At 34.5% G+C, this 24,394-nt stretch overlaps 1 protein-coding gene across 1 annotated transcript in view; it reads right to left on the bottom strand.

The window, feature by feature from the left end:
* Positions 1-516: 516 nt before the first annotated feature.
* The window catches only part of LOC114324192 (hemicentin-1), a 244,904-nt gene continuing 221,026 nt past the window's right edge, over positions 517-24,394 (bottom strand). Inside the window, exon 9 of the mRNA XM_050650522.1 lies at positions 517-14,276. Within this exon, the coding sequence (XP_050506479.1) occupies positions 14,065-14,276 (212 nt within the window). The 3' untranslated portion in view covers positions 517-14,064. The remainder of the gene's footprint in view (positions 14,277-24,394) is intronic.

Here is a 24,394-nt window from a genome sequence, read left to right on the forward strand (position 1 = left end):
ATTACAGACCTATAAGCCTTCTTAGTCACTTATACAAACTCCTTACAAGAATAGTAACGAATCGCCTTGAGAAAAAACTTGATTTCTACCAGCCAATGGAGTAAGCGGGATTTCCTACCGGATTTTAAACAAATGATCACCTACAGAGCATTAAAACGGTAATAGAAAACACTATCGAATACAATCGACCACTCGTTTTGGCTTTTGTAAATTTCCATAAAGCCTTTGACACGGTAGAATTTGACAAAATTCTGGAAGCACTCCGAATTGACTACAGATACACAAGGTTAATTTACAATACATACAAGAACGCAACTATGTCGGTGAAACTACATAAAAACACGGATCATATCCCAATCGGCAGAGGAGTCCGACAGGGCGATACCTTATCGCCTAAACTGTTTACCGCAGTACTAGAATATGCTTGTAAAAAACTTAACTGGGAAGAGCGAGGCCTGAATATTGACGGTAGAAGATTAACAAATTTGAAATTCGCAGACGACATAGTTTTATTCTCTGACAACCTTAAGGAGATATGTACAATGCTACATGAACTTCAGTTAGTGTGTGCCAGTGTAGGTCTTAAAATAAACATCTCCAAAAACAAAATTCATGACAAACCTAGTACCAAGCGGAAATATCAATATTGGAGACAACGAAATAGAGCTTGTGGAAAAATACATATACCTTGGATACGAAATAAAGATTACAAGAGACAACCAAACATGCGAACTACAAAGAAGAATAAACTTAGCATGGGCAGCCTATGGAAACTCAAAGACATCTTTAAAAGCAATATACCAATTTCTTTAAAACGTAAAACATTTGACCAATGTGTGTTGCCTGTGATGACTTATAGTGCCGAAATTTTGACATTGACAGCTACAACTTCTAAAATGCTGCAAATAGCCCAGAGTAAAATGGAAAGGTCAATGCTGAGTATATCGCTTCGTGACCGAGTTATAAATGAAGACTTAAGACGAAGAACAGGAGTTACCGATGTAATTTCCCGAAATGCCACTCCGAAATGGAACTGGGCAAGACACGTCGCCCGAATCAGTGATGGGAGATGGACGAAGAGATTACTTGAGTGGAGGCCGAGATTACACAAAAGAAGTAGCGGAAGACCACCTACTCGTTGGACCGACGATCTCAAGAAAATGTCTAGAAATTGGATGCAAAGTGCTCAAAATAAAGCACAATGGACAAAAATGAGGGAGGCCTATGTCCAGCAGTGGACGCAAAATCCTGGATGATTATGATGATGAGTTAATGGAACTAATGATAGAAGCATAGTACCTAACCAATGAAAGAATCCAGACAGAAAACAGAACCTACTGGAAATACTTCCTCAAAGATAAGAAGCTTATTTAGAATACTAAACTGAAAATTTACAGAGCAGCAATTAGACCAGTATGGTACTGAAGTAATGTGTCTGGCACAGAAAGATGAAGAAATATTGAGGATCCTAGAGAAAAAAAATAACTCGAAGGATAACAGGCCCACCAAACTTAGGTAATAATGAATTTAGAAATCTGAAGAATCACGAAGTAAGAGAACTTTTGAAAGGAGAAGACATCGTCTGACTTATCAAGGCACAGAGACTTTGATGAATGAGACTTCAAAAGGAGACATCCAGAAGCAGTTATGAAGAAAATTACTTAATGAAGACCTGTATCAGGCAGACCACGAGGAAGACCAAAAACCAGATGGGAGAACCAGATAGTCGAGGACCTTAAGAAGTTAGGAGTTAGAGAATGGGTAACCATAAGCAAAAACAGGAACAAATGGAGAAAAATTGTAGAGGATGCCAAGTCACGCAACCAATTGTAAAACCAAAATGTTCATGTTCATGCGGATTGATTCTTCGCGACACACGATTCGGAAGGGCCCAAAAAGGGGCACACTCACTCCGTTAGGAGTGTAGATGTCATGATGATGATGATTCAAATATATTGACGGCGTCCTCAAAATGTAAGTTACGCCCTTATCTCACTAAATACTTAGTTAATTTCTTGGGACAGTTTACCACAGAACTTCCAGCACATTTTAAATATAAGACGTGATAAATTTATTAAAAACCATGTTTTAATTTCCTATAATCTAAATAATTTTATTTTTATTAAATACCATCTCTTCTGCAATATGCAGCTTTTCTGATGCTAACCAGGGTGGTTTTGTTTATTCCTGAGCAGCTGTGCCTGATTTCATTTAAAACTGTTATAATTGACTGAAATATTTTTAACCTATTTAATTTATGACTATTTGACCTTCCCATGACCAACCTTTTTTTGTTACACGGATGACCAACGGGGGTAAAAAATGACCCCAGGTCAAAAATGACCTGGAATGAATGTTTTCTGCATTTAAATCTTCATCTAACATTACATCCTCGTTTTCTGATACTATTTCATCTTCTATATTATCATAAAAATCACTAGCAGTAACAATTTCCTGTAACTCAGCCGCAGTAAGATATTTGCGGGCCATATCAGATATTATATGTAGACAAAATACTAAGAAACTGTAATAATATACGCCTGTAATAATACTGACTAACTGTAGCAGACAGGAATGTCATGATTCGTACATCAAGAGGCACCACATTCTAAAAATAGATTTTGAGAACGCGCAGTGTCAAAATACTTGGAATTACACATAATAGACGGTATTTTACTAAACATCAACTTCAGAATATATTTTTTATGCGTAAAATATAGGGAATTTTTTTATTTCAAAATATGAGGATATCTAGAATGATATTAAAGTCAAATAAAAAATTATGAGTTAAAAATTGAAAATACTTTTGAATATATTAAAGAAAAACATACGCTGGGGTCCAAATTTACCCCCCTTGGTCATCCGAAGGGTAATATATGAGGAAGCATCCGAAGATGGAACAGGCGCGACCCAGTTAGGGAAGCTGGAAGAAAAAGAAGAAGAATTTATGATTGATGACATATCAAACAGACTATAAGCTGGGCTTCCGAATTATAAGAAAACTATATTTTACGGTGTGGAATTCATTATGGTGTTATGTCACCGACATTGTTCAATGCCTACACCGAACCAAATTTTGAGGAAGTGTTAAATATTCGTCGCGAAGACGTTAAAATCGGTGGTAAAACCATTAATAACGTCAGATACGCATCTGATAGTGTCATAATGGCAGAGAGTCTAGAAGACGTTCAAACCTTTTTGAAAGCTGTAAACAATGAATGTACCTACTCCAAAGGGCTTAACAATCAACTCAAAAAACAAAACAAAACAGATAGTGGTTAAAAAAATTAATATCGAAGACTCAGAACTAAAACTAGATAACAAAATTCTGGAAAGGGTGGAACACTTTAGATATCTAGGTAGCTGAATTGATTGCAGGGTTGAAAGTGATCAGGAAATTTAGACCAGAATAGAACTTGCACGAAAAAGCTTTATTAGCTGGTGTTATGTATTGTGCAGTGGAAGTTTGTCATTGACCACACGTCTAAGAGTATTGAGGTGCTACATCTGGTTCGTTTTGTTCTATGGATATCAAAAATGATGAATTTTAGCAAATTGGAAACGTTCGAGTTGTCAATTTTAAAACGGTCAGCACACATACCCAACGAACGATGAGACCATACACAAAGAGCGATAATTGATCAACGTCATAAAAATGAGGAAGGAGTACTTCGGTCATAATATAATGAAATGAAGAAAAAACATGAAAAAATAAGTCTTAACACTAAAAATCTTATAGAAGAAATAAGGAGGCTGAGGGACAGCTATAAGACAAACTACTCAACTCAGTAAAGCAGTAAACAAAGAAATCCGAAAAGACATAAGGCAACATAACATGAAAGAGGTGATAAGGCTGGTAGAGGAAAATAGAATTTTGAAAGTTCTAAGACACAACATGTCCACAGGAAAAAAGAACATACATAAGTTAAGAAATAAACAAGACGACATTGTGACTGATAAGGAAGAAATAGTGAAAACAGTAGAAGACTTCTACAGACAACTTAATGAAACAAGTGAATCCGGTGAAAGACGCCCTTTACCAAAAATAGAGAATCAAGGCTCAGAGTTAATGCCGAACATAACTATGGGTGAAGTTAAAAATGCGCTTCAAAAGATGAAGAACAATAAATCCCCAAGTGAAGACAAAATAATGACTGAAAGCATAAAACTAGGAGGAAATACACTTTTACTGGCACTTGCTAAATTATTCAATAAATGCCTGTGGGAAGCGATAACACCGACGCAGTGGAACAACGTAGAAATCGTCTTACTCCATAAGAAGGGAGATATCGACGACTTTAGAAACTACCGACCCATTAGCTTGCTGTCACAAGTATATAAGCTATTCACAAGACTTACTACCAATAGACTAGGAAGTAAGTTGGATTTTTATCAGCCAAAAGAGCAAGCAGGTTTTAGAGCAGGATATAGCACGAATGATCATTTACAAGTAATTAAGAAATTAATAGAGAAGATTGTTGAATATAACAAGCCATTAGTCCTGATATTTGTTGACTACGAAAAAGCTTTTGACACCATAAGTCATCAACAAATGCTAAAAGCCTTAACAGAGTGTTGTATAGATAGATCATCGCTATATAAACATGATTAAATACATCTATCAAAATGCGACAGCAAGCGTGAAACTGGCACGACTGGTAGATAAAAAGACCAACGCATTTAACATAAAACGGGGAGTGCGACAGGGAGACACAATTTCGCCAAAATTGTTTAGAACATTCTTAGAACATATGTTTAAGAACGCAAATCTGAGTGAAAAAGGAATTAATATCAACGGAGAAATTAGTCATTTGAGATTCGCTGACAATATTGTTCTTTTTGCTGACAGCATCGATGATGCAGTATCGCAATTGAAGAAACTATACCTAGCCTCCTTAGGCCGATGCCACATTATGCGTTTTGACCGGATGCGGTGAAAACGCATCCGTTTTCAACGCAACCGGATCAATCTGTCACACTATGCGTTTTTACCGGATGCGGCGGAAACGCATCCGGTCAAAACGCATAATGTGGCATCGGCCTTACAAGTTGGATTAAAAATCAACCATACAAAAACACAAATCATGACAAATCCTATGTTAAGCGAAGAGATTTCAGTAAATGGCATGCCTATTGAATATATCACCTTTTATAAGTACTTAGGACATGAGATACGCATAGGAAGGATAGTGCGAACTAAGCCGCTGCATAGGACTCACTTGGTTGGCATTCGGCAAGCTGAGCTATATCTTTAAGTCAGAACTGCCTATGTGTCTCAAAAGAAAAGTCTTTGATCAGTGTATGTTACCAGTACTTACCTATGGTGCAGAAACTTTAACAATAACCAAGAAAGTAAGAAATAAAATTTGTGTTACCCAAAGAGCCATGGAACGCTCAATGTTAGGCATTTCTCGTCGGAATCGAATTACGAACAGGGAGATAAGATGGAGAACGGGAGTGACGGATGCCATAGAAAGAATTATGACCCTATAGTGGAACTGAGCTAGACACATAGCTAGAATGTCGGACAACAGATGGACACAGCGAATAATACACTGGAAACCAAGACAAGAAGCATATCGAAGTAGAGGTCGTCCGCCAACCAGATGGTCTGATGACATAAAAAGGATCGACAAAAACTGCATAAAACGAATTCAAACAGCACAAAACAGAAATGCATGGAAAATACTGAGGGAGACCTATATCCAGCAGTGGATAGATCCGGGTTGAATGATGATGATGATGATATTGAAAGTACCTAAATATCGCTTACTCCCGTTGATAATCCAGGGCAAAATCGAAGGAAAATGCTGGGTTGGAAAAAAACAACTCTCCTGGCTGCGTAACATTAGACAATGGACAGGTCGAACGGGCGAGGAATTGTTTGATATGGCTGACATCGAGAAATATTTCATCAGCTTGTTAATACGACGATAGCCAACGCTTGAAAACAAGCGCGACACAAAAAGAAGAAGAATTCGTTATGGTTATGAGCATACTAGATAAGGAAAAGTTTCACTGCGTTGAAAAGTTTTTATTCATTGCCCATTCCATACAACACTTCTTAGTTTGAGGTATGCGATGTTCATGAAATCTTAAGGATTCTCCAGTAGATTCATTTAAAAGGCCTCTAATTTATTTACAGTTGATGTTTTAAGGCTCCTCGTTTGAAATGGATAGAGAAGAATCAACCAAACTTAGCAATTTGATAAACGTTGTCAAATTTAGAGTTTTATTCGTGAGTGACATACCAATTTGAAATTTTCTCAAAGGATTTTCTGGCCTGTTCTATTCTAGATCTTATTTCTAGATCAAGATTTATCTTAGAATTCATACGAATAAAGGTCTAAATTAGTGGAACAAATAAAATTGATAGCTTAAAAACAGAATTCGATTATAAAAGTTACCTAACATTTTGGCACAGCTGCTTATAAAGGATAATGATTTACACTTGTAAACAAAGGTGATTGATGACTTTCTTTGTCACCCACGATAAATATTGTACACAGCTATTACTTCGTTGAAAGATAAACCACCTGGGATCTTAAAGACAAACTTATGTTTGTGACATCCAAAATATTATATCACTTCTTTTCTTCTCCCCTTTTCAAGTTTAGAATATAGGCCAGTCCATAATGATTTGAGATACCACAATTTAGTCAACTGAGTTTTTTTTTAATATGTATTTAAATGATCAGCAACATTAGATGATTAGACAATGTTTAAAAATGTGGTTAGTTTTTATTCTACAGGCTGCTCAGTGAATATAAAAATAACTGTTCTGATTATAATTTAAAGTTTTTATTTAAAATTACCAACTTTGTACTTGGAATTGATTAGAAATAATATATTTATGTTTTATTTCAGTTCAGAGATGATCAATTATCTCCTTACGTACGATTAGATCTCCCCAGACCTCATCACAGTAGCTATTTGATCCGAGCTGATCATATAGCCCTTCTGATGAGGTCTGGAGAGATTGAAACCTACGTAAGGGATCATCTCTAAACCGAAATGAAATAAAGAATCTAATTATAATGTAGGTTTGAACATGTAGGTTTGGACCTGTCGGAAGCCGCCCCCTTCCCAGCACAAACTACACTGGCCCGCTGTCTACCAAACACAGAACTACGTCTTGAAAACCATAACGACCCGAAGCACTTATCGCCAGACATTGTCCTAAGGAAAGCCGCCCTAGAGACGATACACACCAAGTACCCACCGCATGAGTGGCTCCACATCTACTGCGATGGCTCCTTGATGCCGGACTCGGGAAGAACAGGAGCAGGATATGTCTCAACGTTCTCCAAAGGCTCCATAGCTGTGGGGGCCCCTCTCACCAACTACCACGGCGAAATTGCTGCTATACACGAAGCTGCTAAAAATCATGAGAATTTCCAACACCCCAAAAAGTTGCCTTCTTGATCGATATACCGACTGTGCCAAAACAATATCTTGCCGCGTCCAGCTATCGAACTTGCTGGAAAAAGGGTGGCTGATTACTTTACAATGGATCCCTAGTCATGCCGAGTTGAAGGGAATGAAGCGGCGGATGAACTTGCAAAAGAAGACACTACTCTTCCACAGCCCCTTAGCTTCCAATCGTACACATCAGCAAAGTCCACCATTAGAAGAGGAATCAAAGCGAAGATAAAAGAGCAGAAAATACAAGCCGGTGCTGGAAAATTTTGGGCCCACCTAATAGAGTCACCAATCCCTCGCAACTTGCCGAGACCCATTAGTGTAGCCGTGTTCAGAACAACTACGGGGCATGACTATCTGGCCTCCCATCTACATCGCATCGGCGTCCGCGAAAATGACAACTGTCCACTATGCAATCAGCCCCAGATGGAGGCTGCTCACCTGCCAGTGTGCCCAGCCCTGATAACAGACCCACCCGAGGAGGATGAAGATCGCCTACGAGAAGCGGCTCGTCTATCAGCGCGCCACCTAATGGCTAACATGCCAAGGGTGGGCGTTGGCTAGTAAGTAAGTAAGTAGGTTTGAACATACATATGATCATATAGATTAACGAAAACGGAGTATGGAGATCTGGCTCCAACCATGAATTCTAGCAAGTATTTAAAGAGACACCGATCTCAGAATTCGTTAAACTTTAGATATTTCAATGTGCTGGTCATGTAGTGAGAATGGAGACCGAAAATTTGCCGAAAAGAGCGTTAGATAATAAAGTAGAGGGCGCAAGACCAAAGGAAAGACCACTGAAAAGATGAGAGGATGAAGTGGCAGCGGGCGCGAAAATTTGCTATCGGCTGAAATATCACATTAGATGGTAGTGGTCCAATTTTAAAGACTTTGGTATCCGCTGATAAACTACAGTCATTTCATTAAAGAGGAATTAAATCACAGCTGGCAGCTATCGGTTGTTGAGTAGATTATCAGGAATCAAATTTAACAAAGCAGCAGAAAGATTTGAAGTGCTCCATGAGCTGAAACTTGGGTTCTTATAACCGATATAATAATTAGCCACGTAGATGAGAATAATACGAAGAAAAGTTTTCAGGGTTTATGTAAAAGAGTACAGCACATAAGAAGTCACAATTAGCGGGATATGATATTTGATATAGGTATGGAGGACCTGAAATCGAAGATAAGGGCAGTTAGGATAAAACAGGAAGAACAAATGGAAATAATGCCACAAGAATGATCAGTGAAAAGAGTCTACTAAAAATATATCTGCAGAAAGGATATATGAAGGAAGACCCCTTCTTCCCTGGAATAAGTGAATATTCCAAACAAAACTAAACAACAAACCTTTAAGACAATAGTGGAAAGCTTTTCCCTGTATGGCTCAGAGACGTGGGTGACAAAATATCTTCTTTTTTTTAACTGGCTTTACAACTCGGGGTGAGTCTTCACCGCATTCTCTATAGCCTACCATCTTCTACGATCTTGCGCTTCCATTTCCCATGGTTGTATTTCAATCCTATATAAATTGGCTGCAACATCATCCTGACATCTTTTTCATCTATTGATCTTCACCATCAGTAGGAAAATCTAGCATTGAAGGTATATGGGAAATATATAAAAACGCGTACATGGAAGCAGGGAAAGAGATATTAGGGTGCAAGGAGAAAGCTGATCGACCATGGATAACGCTGGACACTAAAACAAAAATCAAGGAAAGGAGAGCAATCAAAACTGAATTGATCAAAACAACAAACCCGATAAAACAAAAAGAAATGCAGGAAAAATACACAGAAAAAAATAAAGAAATTAAAAAACAAGCCAGAACAGATAAAAGGCTGTATATGGAACAAATGGCAGAAAAAGCAGAGGAAGCAGCGATAATGCATGACACAAGGACACTTTACGCAATAACCAAAGAAATTAAAGGGGGGAAGAGCCAGCAAAGAACGAAACTAATGGGGAAAGAAGGAGAAACACTCACAAGTCAAAAAGAAATTGCCCAAAGATGGACACAATTCTTCGCAGAACTCTATGAAGAAGGAATTGAATCACAAATATAGATGGAAGACACTGAGAGAAACGAAACATTAATCATAAGAAACGACGAATTTACGAAGGACGAAATAAGGTATGCTATAAACCTTTTAAAAAACGACAAAGCGGCTGGTGATGGAATTCCCGCAGAACTGATAAAATCACACTTAAACTTCTCAGTGGATATGTACTACTTACTATTTAAAAAAATTTGGATCGAGGAAAAGATACCAAAAGATTGGGGTGAAGTAGTTATAATAAAGCTACCAAAGAAAGGAAATCTCACACTATGCGAAAACTGGAGACCAATCAATCTTCTCACTGTAGCTACCAAAATAATGGCCAGAATAATATTGGAGAGAATTAAAGATCCCATAAATGAAAAATTAAGAATTAACCAAATAGGATTCAGATCGAACAATTCCTGTATTGACCATATAAATACCCTAAGAATCATCCTGGAACAATCAGCAGAAATGAATCAGGAAGTTTATATCAACTTTGTAGACTTCAAAAAAGCGTTTGATTCAATAAATCGTAATATGATGTGAAGGATATTAAAACTCTATGGAATACCAGACAAATATATAAGAGTAATAAGGCTTTTCTACGACGAATGTTTTGCCAGAGTTGAACATGAAGGGGAACTATCCCAACAAATAAGCATCAAAAAAGGAGTAAGACAGGGCTGTGTCTTGTCACCGACATTGTTTATAATAGTCATAGATTGGATAATGAAACAAACTGAAGATAAAAAACAGGTATACAATGGTCACCATTTACAAAACTAGAGGATCTAGAGTTCGCTGACGACATATGTCTCATAACATCAAACAGACAACACATGCAAAACAAAATCACCAGATTGAACAACATAGCAAAAACAACCGGCTTAAAAATAAATCCGAAAAAAAACGAAAATACTATCAAATGGGGAAACGAACGGAAACAATATATATTTGGAAGGGAAACAAATAAAAGAAGTAAAAGATTTCTGTTATTTGGGCAGTCTGCTAAACACAACAGGAAGCACAGAAAAGGACATAACACAAAGAATAAGCTTCGCACAAAACGCTTTCAACTCTTTGCGCAAGATATGGGCCTCGACAAACATCAGCAGAAGAACAAAGTTACGATTATTTGAAACTAATGTAAAGTCTGTCCTGTTATATGGAGCAGAAACATGGAAACACCATAAAAAATTCTTTCAGAAAATACAATCCTTCATTAACAGGTGCCTACGTATTATACTGAGAATATTTTGGCCAAACAAAATTACTAATGACGAATTGTGGAGAATAACAAATAAACAAAGGATAGAACATACAATAAAAAAACGGAAATGGAAGTGGATAGGACACACCTTACGAAAACCAGCAACAAATATTGCTAGACAAGCTCTGCATTACAATGCTCAAGGCAACAGAAGAATGGGTAGACCATGTTATACGTGGAAAAGAACAATAGAGGAAGAACTCAAAGAAAATAATTTAACATGGAACGATGCAAAAAAGATAGCAAAAAACAGAAGAGAATGGAGAAAACTAGTAAACAAAATTGGACGGAACTCAACAGATGATGCGTGGGACTAGCAACCTCACCATCATTCCTCATGCTACTTGAAACACCGCAAGATGCCCTTTGCTCCACTTGGAGATGTATGATATATGATGATGATGATGATCTTCACCATCTGACCTCTTAAAAGATACTGTCTTTAACACTCTCTCTTCCTCTAACCTTACCACATGACCTATTTATCTTATCCGGTTAGCTTTTATGTCTGACGATGTTTTCGGTACCATACAGAGTCCCCAATTTAGTATTATGGCTAAATTAGCAATATTCTCCACTTTCCTGTTACTTCATCTCTTTGAGGACCAAACATCATACTGAGACCTTTCCTTATTTCCAACAGCATATTTATTTTCCGCTGATATAAAGTCCATGTTTCGCTTCAATATGTAAAAATTGGGCGAATAATTGACATGTACAGTCAAGTTTCAAGTAGATGCTTGGATTAGTGCAATAGTAATTTTTTATTGGGACCAGTTTTTAAATGAAAACAATATGTCATGTTATATATTTTTTATCGAGTTTATATTCCATTGAACAACATTCTTTTTTATTTGGCGCTAATTGTCACTTTTTTACTGGTTCGCTCTGAATTGATATATATTAATTACAGTTAGGCCTGGATCCCGCGTACCAAAAAAAGTTGATTAATAGCAAGCTGAAAATTTGTTAATAGCTTAACGGTGTCTAGTCAGACAAACTTTGATGTACGGGAACACTGGAAAAGGGGAAGTTTTAATTGTGGAACAGGTTAAAAATTTGGAACGTCAGACTACGAAAACGTCCCATGTATTTTGTCGGACAGAACTTCCAATTGACTTGTTACCCTTTCAAGTCAAGTCAAGTCAAGTCAAATTTATTCATCACATGCGACATTGTACAAAGTACATGTATGAGACAAGTCAAAGTTTATACAAAAAGTATATAAATTGTAAATACAAAAAGTATATACAAAAGTATATAAATTAATAAATAAGACAAAACATACTTAAAAGTTATTTTTAGAATATGGCTCTAGCTCACAAATGTATTGATGTACACACCTCCGAAAGTTTGGCTGATGTAAATTCATTCGTATATCTATTGGCAATTTGTTAAAGAAACTTATGGCTGCATAATGTGTGCTACCTTCCAACAAAACAGAACGATGTTGTGGAAGCATAAAGTGATGGTCTCTGAATCTTGTTGAATAAACATGGTTAAACTGAAATTTATTAAATTCATAAATTTTGCAATGTAAATACATTATACACGAAAATATATACAGACCAGGAATTGTAAGAATATTGTTTTGTCTAAAGATGCCTCTACAAGAATCTCTAAATTTCATTTTATACATTATTCTAAGAGCTCTTTTCTGAAGTTCATTAAACTCTAATGCAAAAATCAGACTGCCACCTATCACCTGTCATAATTCCTGTCAGAACATTTGACATGTTCTACGTGTCGGACTTATTAAAATGCCCAGTTGGTGATAAATACCAGTCTAATTTTTGCATGAGAATTTAATGAAAGGGTAACAAATCAATTGGAAGTTCTATCCGACAAAATACATGGGTCGTTTCCAAATTTTTAACCTGTTCCACAATTAAAACTTCCCCTGTTCCAATGTTCCCATACATCAAAGTTTGTCCGAGTAGACACCGTTAAGCTATTAACAAATTTTCAGCTTGCTATTAATCAACTTTTTTTTCGTACGCGGGATCCAGGACTAACTTTATTCGCAGTTAAATTGCGTTAAATGAGGACGCATGCATTATATCATCAATACCAAGTATGTATTTTGAAAAATGAAATTATTATTTTGTAACGCAATATATCGACCCAACTCAGGCGCCATTAGACCTACATTACCTACAATTCCAAATTAATAACATAATGCAGTTTTAATTATGCTCTAATTAAATTAATTACAATTAGTTGATCATTAGGTGTGTGTTCTAGAATGCTGTATTCACTGGGGAAGTGTTGACATAACTTGTAGGCGAGCCCCCTTTGATTTTCATTAGTGAGCTTTTGAATTAAAATCTCAAACTGGCGAATGATAATATTGATGATGATAATATTCTTTTCAGAATTTTATATGTCGCTTAATATTTGGCATTCCAATGCTTCGTAATTGTAAAATGAGGCTTTTATTACTTGACCACTATAAAATGCTTTTTGAAGAATAATATTATAGTTTTCGAAAAGATTACGCCGCATACCTATCAGTGTCTAGAGAGAGATAATAAAAACTATTAGAAAAGTTAAAACACGTTGTTTAAAGAACAGTGTAAAGAAATCTTTTGAAGCTGTAAGTAGTGTAAATAAAAGCTAAAAACACATCTTTGACGAATTGGCCAACTTATGAACAATATTGGATATGCAGACGATATAGTATGCTGCTGGCAGATAGTGCGTAGTGGCTTCTTAGGATGATGGATGTTGTAGAAACATGTAACAAATACACCATTAAACTAAATTATAAGAAGACAAAAGTAATGAGCATTAGTAAAAACGCCAACACAAAGACCCAAATTACGATAAGCGATACACCGTTAGAAAGAGGGGATAAAATATGCTATTTGGGCTGCAAGGATACCTACTTGGGATCTTAGCTACGAAATAAAAACTCGTATTGAAAAAGCCAGAAACTCTTTTAACAGTCTTAGGAAGATTCTTTGCAACGTTTCTAAATACCAATATACGCATAAGAATTGTTAGATGTTACGTCTTACGTCTTTAGTGTCCTCTACGGAGTAGAGAACTGGAGCCTTACAGAAGATGCCATGGAACGAATAGAGGCATTTGAAATGTGGAAGTGGACTGGTCTAACGTCAACTGATATATTTAACTGAGCTGCTGTGAATAGAATAAGATAGGTTAATGTGGTCGCCAACATTTCTAGAAGATAGACACCTTTAGAAGAAGTAAAGAAATCAAATCAAATTTTGTTTGGTATACTCAACATTTGTGGCCTGGCGTACTTTCCTGAAAATTAAATTAATTAATTAAATTCTATCTCGCACATTAGATGTATATTTAAGCTAATCTTAGGATTCCTAAAAGGTTTATATAAATAATTGCTAAACTAAATGTTGCTGCCGTATTAGATTGAACGGTGGAGGACTCAACACCGGCAGTGGTATTGAAGGAAGTGATGTTGGAGAGAGCACTGAGGCCTGCTACGTTTCTCGTTGCGGCCATGATGTCGTATGTTGTGCTGGAATTGAGCTTCGTCAATGTATAAGTATCTGAAAAAGGATAAAGATTTGTAATTTCCTTAAATAATAATTCATTCAACTATATCATATACAGGGTGTCCCGGAAAATAGTGCGTTCCTTAAAGGTGTAGGTAAAGGGCACCATGTAGAACAAAAAACTCTTATAACATTTTTTTCTAAATGCAACCGTTTGACCAAAAAATTAAAATACATTCTGGTATGCAAATTAAAATGTGTCAACTATGTGAGGTACGAAAATTTAAACGTAGACAGTCCCATGTAAACAGATAGTACCAGATAGTTTGAAAGAATCCTGTTTAGTGTCAATGCCGAAAATGTTTTCGAATCGTGAATGCATTATCTATTATGTTATTATGTTGATTATATATGGCAGATCACTAAATGGAGAGGCATACTATAATCATTTCTTTCAAATTGTTTGCCTGTATTTCTCGTCTGAATGCATGTGTTCGTGAAAGTGGGTTACTTTGCATATTTATTAGGTATGATAATTATTTTCAAGTAAGTACAACTTAATTATTTTAGTTCACAAGTAGACAAATTACTGATACATTATCTGGTATATTTAAGTTCCACTTAGTCCAGAAAGCCACTGCGCATCCGCTAGTGAAAATATTCTAATTCGGATTTTTTGCACAATCTTACTTAAAAGGGACTCCTTTTAACAAATTTGCATGTTGCCAAAACCAAAAGATGGTCAAAAATTTTTTAAACGTTTTTTTTTTGTTTTTTCCTAAAATTATTTTTTTTTGCATGGAAAAAAGTTATTTTAGGGTTTTTGGATCATTCCAAACAGAAAAGGTGTTTAGTGACTTTTCTCTAAAATTGATAGTTTTTGACATATAAGCGATTAAAAATTGAAAAATTGCGAAATCGGCCATTTTTAGCCCTCAAAAACTATGTGAAAAACTGAAAATTTGAATGTTGCCAAGGTAGGTAGATATTCTTTAAACATCGATTGATGAAATCCCGAAGAGTTTTTTGCAATATAATATTCAGAACTCCTTTGTTTTTTAATTGTTAATCAAGCGTGCGCGACACTATTTTCCACCGACAGTATGGTGCAAATGAAAGGAATAAATTCGTTATTTCGTAAACCGGCGACTTTAAGGAAAAATACGGAAACAAGTCTATTGTTATTTTTAAGTTATGATATTGTGGCATATATGGTATACTAGTGACGTCATCCATCTGGACGTGATGGCGTAATCGATGATTTTTTTAAATGAGAATAGGGGTCGTGTGCTAGCTCATTTGAAAGATTCTTCAATTCTCTATTCAGTAATATAATCATTTACATAATTATTTATACAGAGTGTCCAAAAATTTTTATTAAATTAAATTATTTGACAAAAAAGAAGTAGAAGGACATCCTGTATAAATAATTATGTAAATAATTACATTACTAAATAGAGAATTGAAGAACCTTTCAAATGAGCTACCACACGATCCCTATTCTCATTTAAAAAAATCATCGATTACGTCATCACGCCCAGACGGATGACGTCACTAGTATACCATATATGCCACAATATCATAACTTAAAAATAAAAATCGACCTATTTCGGGATTTTTCCTTAAAGGCGCCGGTTTACGAAATAACGAATTTATTCCTTTCATTTGCACCATACTGTCGGTGGAAAATAGTGTCGCGCACGCTTGATTAGCAATTAAAAACAAAGGAGTTTTGAATATTGTATTGCAAAAAACTCTTCGGGATTTCATCAATCGATGTTTAAATAATAACTAGCTACCTTGGCAACATTCAAATTTTTAGTTTTTCACATAGTTTTTGAGGGTTAAAAATGGCCGATTTCACAATTTTTCAATGTTTAATCGCTTATATGTCAAAAACTATCAATTTTAGAAAAAAGTCACTAAAAACCTTTTCTGTTTGGAATGATCCAAAAAACCTAAAAAAAACTTTTTTCCATGCAAAAAAAATAATTTTAGGAAAAAAACAAAAAAAAACGTCTAAAAAATTTTTGACCACCTTTTGGTCCTGGCAACATGCAAATTTGTTAAAAGGAGTCCTTTTTAAGTAAGATTGTGCAAACAATCCGAATTAGAATATTTTTCCTAGCGGATGCGCAGTGGCTTTCTGGACTAACTGTAAACTCCAACGTAATTCAGTTAAAGCTCTCAGCATTCAACACATTTAAAGCTTACTAAATACATAATACTAGTTCAGATACGTAAAGGATGTGTTTTTATGTTAAAAGATGTATAATTCGTTGTATAAGATGTATAAAAATATCCAATAGGTATTTCAATACATTTAACAAAAAATAATTTTAGTAAAATAGTAAATCCATAAGTACTATTAGGTTGGATTATTTTATACTGTAAATCACAAACGAGTTCTTCTGTTATTATTTCGTAGTGCCTACGATGTTGCCAGATGAATAAGATTTCTGAACATGAAATATAAGTACAAATATGGAAATCAATGTAATTTTTTTTAAACGGTTAACTTTAGAAAAAAATGGTATAAGACTTTTTTGTTCTAAATTGTGTATTCTATCCATACCTTAAAGGAACGCACTATTTTTCTGGACACCCTGTATACAGCATGAGTACCTACTATACTTGTGAGAATTTCAAATCAAATATGGAAGACAACTGGATGGTTAGGTATGTGGCGTTGGGGCTGTAGAAGTAACCTCCGGGGATGTAGACCAGGGGGTGATGTACAAGAATTATAACTGTAGAAGAAGTAGACCCCTGGCGTCAGAGGGGTCTTGTAGGGGTAAAAATGGTGAGAAGTAGAAAAATACGGGTTCGATGAAATGAATAAAGAATTTGCTTGCAGAGTTGGATGACTAGATCGCGTTGAGGCCTCTGTAGATGTACAGAAAAGCCTCCCCTGGCGTCAGAGGGGTGAGAGTGTTGGAGAGAGGTTGAAATGAAAAATAAGAAGATAGCGGTGAAAAGGTGAGTAAAAAACGTAAGGCGTTAAGTATATATTTTGTAACAAATTATGATAAATGGGGAGATTAGACAATGAGTTGTATTAAATACAATTTTATTTTATTCATATAAACAAATGTTTTGCAATTTACCAGAAACCAGATGGGCCTGTAATATAATACGTTAATGCATAGGCACTTCTAGATTTCTTGTATATCTACAGAGGCCCCTACGCCACCTAGCCATCCAACTCTGCCAGCAAATTCTTTAGTAATTTCAAGGAACACGTATTTTTCTACTTCTCACCATTTTCACCTCTACAAGACCCATTTGACGTCAGGGGTCTACTTCTTCTATACTTATACCTCTTGTGTACATCACCCCCTACATTCCGAGGATAGGTCTGCTCGTCGTTTTTGCAACGTTGTATTATTCGAATATTCATTTCTACAGAATTATGTAGGTACTTAATACTGTTACATGCTATATAATGTAACAACTTCTTTGTTTTACATTTTCCTAATTTTCTATCGATTATTGTCTCTTACTGTGTTTAATAATTTATATTAATATACATAAATAACCTTTATTTCTACGGTGCATCCAACCGATTTAAAGTAAGAGTACCTTCTAGTCCTACAATGTCGCATTATGCGTTAAAATAGCCATTGCCCTACCCAAAACGAACGCCTATGACCGATACTAGAAATGGGGAACTTGCACATTTTTTTATTACATAATAATGTTCAGTTTTGTTTTAGATTTAGTTTTAGTTTTAAAAATTAGATTTCCATAATTTCACGCTTCAAAAACTCATAATAACTTAGATATAACAAATTTAAAATCTTCTGTAATTTAAAATAGTTCATACGGCCCGTGGGGTCACATAGTTTTACTAGATTGGTCATACGGCCCGTGCCGTCACATAGTTTTACTAGATTGTTATGTTTATGGTTATATTTAGGTAATATATCCTTCTTATCCTTCCTTCTTTAGTTCATTGGCCTCCATCTACTAGGGTATTTGGCCAGCTTATCGTCGTGGAATAAGGGAAAAATATTTATATTCTAATGACATTTATCGTATGTCATTGTAATCATGCCCCGCTAACTCTAATAAAAAACATGTAATCGTTGTTATTTTCCTTCCGTTTAGTCAGAGGCGCTGATGTCGGCATTGTGATTGGTGGAACATGACTTTTGACAAATCCTGCGCTATCTGTGAATCTGTAATCTGTGTTCGTGTTCGTTCGTTCGTTGTCGTTCACTTATTTTATATGGTCGGTTATGTGATGTGTTTGGTGTTTGTGTTTAGTTTGTGTCACCATAAAAAGCTGATATTCAGTCGTGTTTTTGATATTTTTGTTATTTCATAATCGAGTACCTTTTTAAAGGTAAGTTTTTCTGATTGTAGGTACTGTTTATCCAACAGTTTGTTTTAAAATACACATTTTATTTCGCGTTTTGTTGTTGGGTCTAATGGCCGAACAGCTGTTGTGTGCAGCCGATAAATTCAACAAGTAAACATATATTTAATCGAAATTAAATACTCATAATTCTATGTAAAATGTCACATTATTGTATAAATAAATAATTAAGAAACAAAAGTTGTTTGTGTTTTACCTTTATTGTCCACTTGAATAAAATAATATTAAATATTGGAAGTACCGTATGGAGGCTATGGTGTACCTAGCGTGGAGGCTAGATAACGCTACCCTTCCTATCCAATCAACAGCAAGAACGTTTAAAATTTCACACCTATCATGTCGAAGCTACAGACCACTTATGTGGAGGCCAGATTTGTAGTATCTTTCCAATTTTCCAGGTGCTGAAATACGTGACATATTTTTTGAAGGGTAAGATCGCATTCTACCAAATCACACAACACTTTTTTCTATGATTGTAATAATATATACCAGTTAGAAACTGTCTTTCAGTCCTTTTCCTAGACGAAGAGAAGGTAAATGCGTGGCCTAAGTGTCCTATATTTGCTTTCTCCTATTTTCGTCGTCTCTATGATTATATATTGTAAAATCCGGAGATACGGGATGCAGCCAGAAAGCGATTTATTAGCGAAAAGTCTTAGATTTAAAATATTGTTTATTATATTTTTATTTCAATTATTCTAATTGTTTAAAAAGTAGTAAACTTTGTATCTAGGGCTTTTCGTTGTTTTCCTCGTAATACGAGAGATGTCGCTAGATTGCGTCTCAAAAGGTGGAATCATTGTATCGCGATGGTTTCCCTTAAATAGGCAGATTGTTTATATCCCTTTCAGAGTTGTGACTGCATAGCTTCACTGAGGAGGCATGAGGATGCTGAAATAGCTATATGGAGATGGTGGTCCAACTCTGAATCGAATATAAACAAAAACTGCCTTTATCTTTTCCTTTTTTACTCAGTTTTGAGTATTTAGAAACTGTCTTTCGGTCCTTTTCCTAGACGAAGAGACGGTAAATGCGTGGCCTAAGTGTCCTCTATTTGCTTTCTCCTATTTTCGTCGTCTCTGTGATTATATATTGTAAAATCCGGAGATACGGGATGCAGCCAGAAAGCGGTTTATTAACGAAAAGTCTTAGATTTAAAATATTTTTTATTATAAAGCGGTTTATTAACGAAAAGTTTTAGATTTAAAATATTGTTTATTATATTTTTATTTCAATTATTCTAATTGTTTAAAAAGTAGTAAACTTTGTATGTAGGGCTTTTCGTTGTTTTCCTCGTAATACCAGAGATGTCGCTAGATTGCGTCTCAAAAGGTGGAATCATTGTATCGCGATCGTTTCCCTTCAATAGGTAGATTGTTTATATCCCTTTCAGAGTTGTGACTGCATAACTTTACTGAGGAGGCATGAGGATGCTGAAATAGCTATATGGAGATGGTGGTCCAACTCTGAATCGAATATAAACAAAAACTGCCTTTATCTTTTATCATATACCAGTTTGTTGAGATTGGAGTTTGATACAGTTTTTGAAGGAAAGGAAAGAAGATTTACTATGGAAAATAAAACCAATTTGGAAAAGTACAAGAAGTTTTCTATGAATAGTTCAAACGATCAAAACACTTGTAATGTCACATAACTGTATTTTCTCCTGACGTTTATAATAATGTCTAATTTAAAATTATATACAATTTTGTTTACTTTCTCGGTGCAAAATGTAAACATATAATCATATCGCCGGTCCGGAATAAGAATGACGTAACTGCAAATTTTATCAATTCCTGTTAATTGCGTAATTAACTTCTAAAATACTGTATACAGATGATACAAAAGCGACAGAACTGTAACTGTGTGCTGAGCCACGTCGTTATTGAAATAAGCACCCTTTTAGACCTTGCTTCAGATGAAGAATGACGCAACTGTAAATAAGGTTGAAAATGGGGTGACTAAATTAAGATAATGAAATTTGGACCAATAGGGATGAAAATAAGAGCCATCGCTGTAAGAATAAACGGCATAATAAATATTTAAAAATAGTTTTTTTGTACAGAAAAATTTTAAGATCAAGAATGACACAACTGTAGACAGTGCTGAAAATGGGGAGATTAAATTGAGATAGTAAAATTCGAACCAATGGGGATGAAACTAAAAGCCATCATTGTAAGAATAAACGCCATACCGATGTTCCGGACGGTTACTGTTTATTTAATCACTATTTTAAATATTGAAAAAAATTTAGATAAAGAATGACGCAACTGTAGAAAGGGTTGAAATGGAGGGATTAAATTAATTTAAAGAAATTCGAACCATTAAAGATAAAAATATAAGCCAGCGTTGTAACAACAAACGTCATACCGATGCTCCTGAACGATTACTCCTAATTTAATCCCTATTTTAAATATTTAAAAATCGTTTTTTTTTGCTCTCCTGAGAAATGTGGCTTTTTGTAGTTAGGTCATTCTTATTCCGGACGGGCAATATGACGTCACGACGCGTTTTAGGCTAGTTGCTTTAATTTGAATTTAGAATCGTCTTTATGGGCCAAACGGAAAACAAAAACAACTTTTTTATTTTTTATACATGTTTTAAATTATGCTCTGTTGTGATTTATAACATTTTTTTCGAATTTAAAATTTTATGTAACTTCCCTCTTATAAAATCGATTTATCCGTCGAAGATAAACAGGCATACCACTTTTCGTTTTTCTAAATAGAAGCGTCCGGGAGGTATTAAAAAAAAACTAAGTACCTACAAGGCGCCATCTTCAAAAAACTCCAGCTCCCTTAGGAAGCATTTTTGGACTAGGTGATTTGGGTTAAATTGTTTTAAAATTATCTGGGGAATCTCCGGACTTTTTTTCTCAGGAGAGTTTCTGGACACCCTGTATATTATTATTGTCAATTAATGTAAATAAACATCATGAGTCACGAAGAGTTCATGTTCTTTTCACCCCCGATATGTTTCTTTTATTTACATGACAAACAAAAGGAAACAAATCTCACCGTTTTTAATCTATAAACATGTGCTTAAGATATAAATTGGATTCTTTCTTTCTTATATGAAACAATCCACTTACGTATTGAATCTCTTCGTATTATGTTTCAATACAACATCCGTTTTGCTTCAACCATATGTCCCAATTCTCAGCGAGAATTCAAATAAGACAAACAACATGTGCGGTTACTGGTTAGGATTGTCTTGCCTTTAGTATTTAATTATTCTGGCATGATTGTATTGGATATTAGACCAGGGTAATAAGCTAGAAATAGACCATGTTCGGGACACTCAAAGATCCAGGTAGCTGACTACTTTTTTAGTTATATTGTACACTTATAGGATGAAAACCCACCTGTTTCCTGCCTAGAGTTCGCGTCCGTTTTTTAATTATTAAGAATTTAGTGCAAAAATCGCGATTTTTTCGATTTTGTGCACCCCTTTCAAAAGCTAAATAGTTGACATAAAATTACAAAATTAAATTTTTTATAACATTAAAAAACCTTCAAACTGCCGATTTTTGAAAGTTAAAAAGTTAATTTGTTACTACGCAAATTGCAAAATAAGTGAAAATCGTTATTTGTTAATAACTTTTACTAAAACTTCCTTAGAACTTTAGTGTTTCATCCAAAGTTGGGTATTGGGGTACTTAACAAACCCTCAAAATTTGAGACCGATTTATTAATTAGTTTAAGAGTTATTCTAATTGTTTATCCAAGAGACCTTTATTTTGCAATAACATAAGACAGAAAATAATGAAGATAGGGCAATTCTGAGTATGCCAAATGAAAGCAGAAAACTGATTCTATCAAAATGTACTAAAAAACGATAAAAAGATTATCTAATATAGTCAAAAATTCTAATGCCAAATTTGTGAAATTTTGTAGTTTAAAAACATTTAGAATAACTTCAAACATATTGTCTGTACAAAAAATCATTTTACATATTAGAAAAGCTGGTATTTTACACTAAATTTTAAAAATGTAGTTTAACTGGTGACTAGTCGTGGTAAGTGAAGGGAGAGCTGGGAGTCGACAAATGCACGAGTTCAAAAACTAAAAAAAGCAACTTAAAACTACTATCATTTTCTATATCTCGGGATCTACTGAATATATTTTAATCGTTCTTTTTTAATTTGTATGTAATTTTTCTGTACATTACAAATATGTAATTTGTCTAGACATTAATTAATAAACAGTTTAATTTGTTTAAACAATTTTTGTAAAAATAATTTTTTTCCAAAAATCCATGATTTTAATCATACTATCCCTATTAATCATAGAAAAAGTTAAGAGGAAACAGTAGCGATCAACAGGTAGCAAAAACGCGTTCCAAGATTGCGGCTGTAATTTTGAATATTTTTTCGAGATATTTGGCACACGTATTCGTAATATAATAAATAATGGCGGTACAGAGCCCAATATGAAAAATATATTAATATGTGGAAATTACTCTGTAATTAAATACAATATTAAAAAAACGAGCCTGTACCGTCATTAAGAAGAACAAAAAAATACACTTTCTTCAAATAAACTTTTTTATCCGATGCCTAGATTTTGTGTCATTTTGGAACTACTAAAATTTTTTATTTCATTAGTAGTTCCAAAATGACACAAAATCTAGGCATCGGATAAATAAGTTTATTTGAAGAAAGTGTATTTTTTTGTTCTTCTTAATGGCGGCACAGGCTCCTTTTTTTAATATTGTATTTAATTACAGAGTAATTTCCACATAATAATATATTTTTCAAATTGGGCTCTGTACCGCCATTCTTTATTATATTACGAATACGTGTGCCAAATATCTCGAAAAAATATTCAAAATTACAGCTGCAAACTTGGAACGCGTTTTCGCTACCTGTTGATCGCTACTGTTTCACCTTAAGGTATACTTTAATAAATAAATTATCTTCAATAAATAATTATCTAATAAAAATCATTTATTTATTAAATTGTACTTTAACTTTTTCTGCGATCATTAATGATACTGTGATTAAAAAAATAATTTTTTGTAAAAAAAATATTTTTTCAAGAATTGTTTAAACAAATTAGACTGTTTATTAATTAATAAACTTATAAACAAATTGCATATTTGTAATGTACGTAAAAATTACATACCAATTAAAAAAAGAAAGATCAAAATCCATTGGGTTGATCCGGAGATACAGCAAATTACATTCGTTTGAAATTGCTTTTTCGGTATTTTAACTCGCTGGATTTGTAGGTTCCCCCTAGTAATCGTTTGCACTACATTTTTGAAAAATCGTAGAGGGTGCTGTGAAGGTAAAATGTTTGTGCAAATTTTTTAAGAAAAAATACAAATCCGCTTTTTTAAAATGGCATTAATGAGATTCCTTAATTATTATAAACAAATTAGCTGTGAATTAAAAAAAACATATGGCTAACTTTGTCCCAAATGAGCCCAAGCTAAATTTTTTTAATTGAGAATTCGTGTTAAAATACTATCTTTTCGAATATATAAAAAGATTGTTTCTACGGACAACAATTTTAAAGTTATTCTAAATGTTTATAAACTACAAAATTTTAAAAATTTGGCATTAGAATTTTTGACTATGTTAATCATTTTTTATCTTTTTTTAATACATTTTGATACCATCACTCTTCTACTTTTATTTGGAATACTCAGAATTGCTCTATCTTCATTATTTTCTATCTTATCCTATTGCAAAATAAAGGTCTCTGGGAAAAACAAATAGAATAACTCTTAAACTAATTAATGGATCAGTCTCAAATTTTGAGGGTTTGTTAAGTACCTCAATATC

The sequence above is a fragment of the Diabrotica virgifera genome, chromosome 5 (genome assembly GCF_917563875.1).
Source record: "Diabrotica virgifera virgifera chromosome 5, PGI_DIABVI_V3a".
NCBI lineage: Eukaryota > Metazoa > Arthropoda > Insecta > Coleoptera > Chrysomelidae > Diabrotica > Diabrotica virgifera.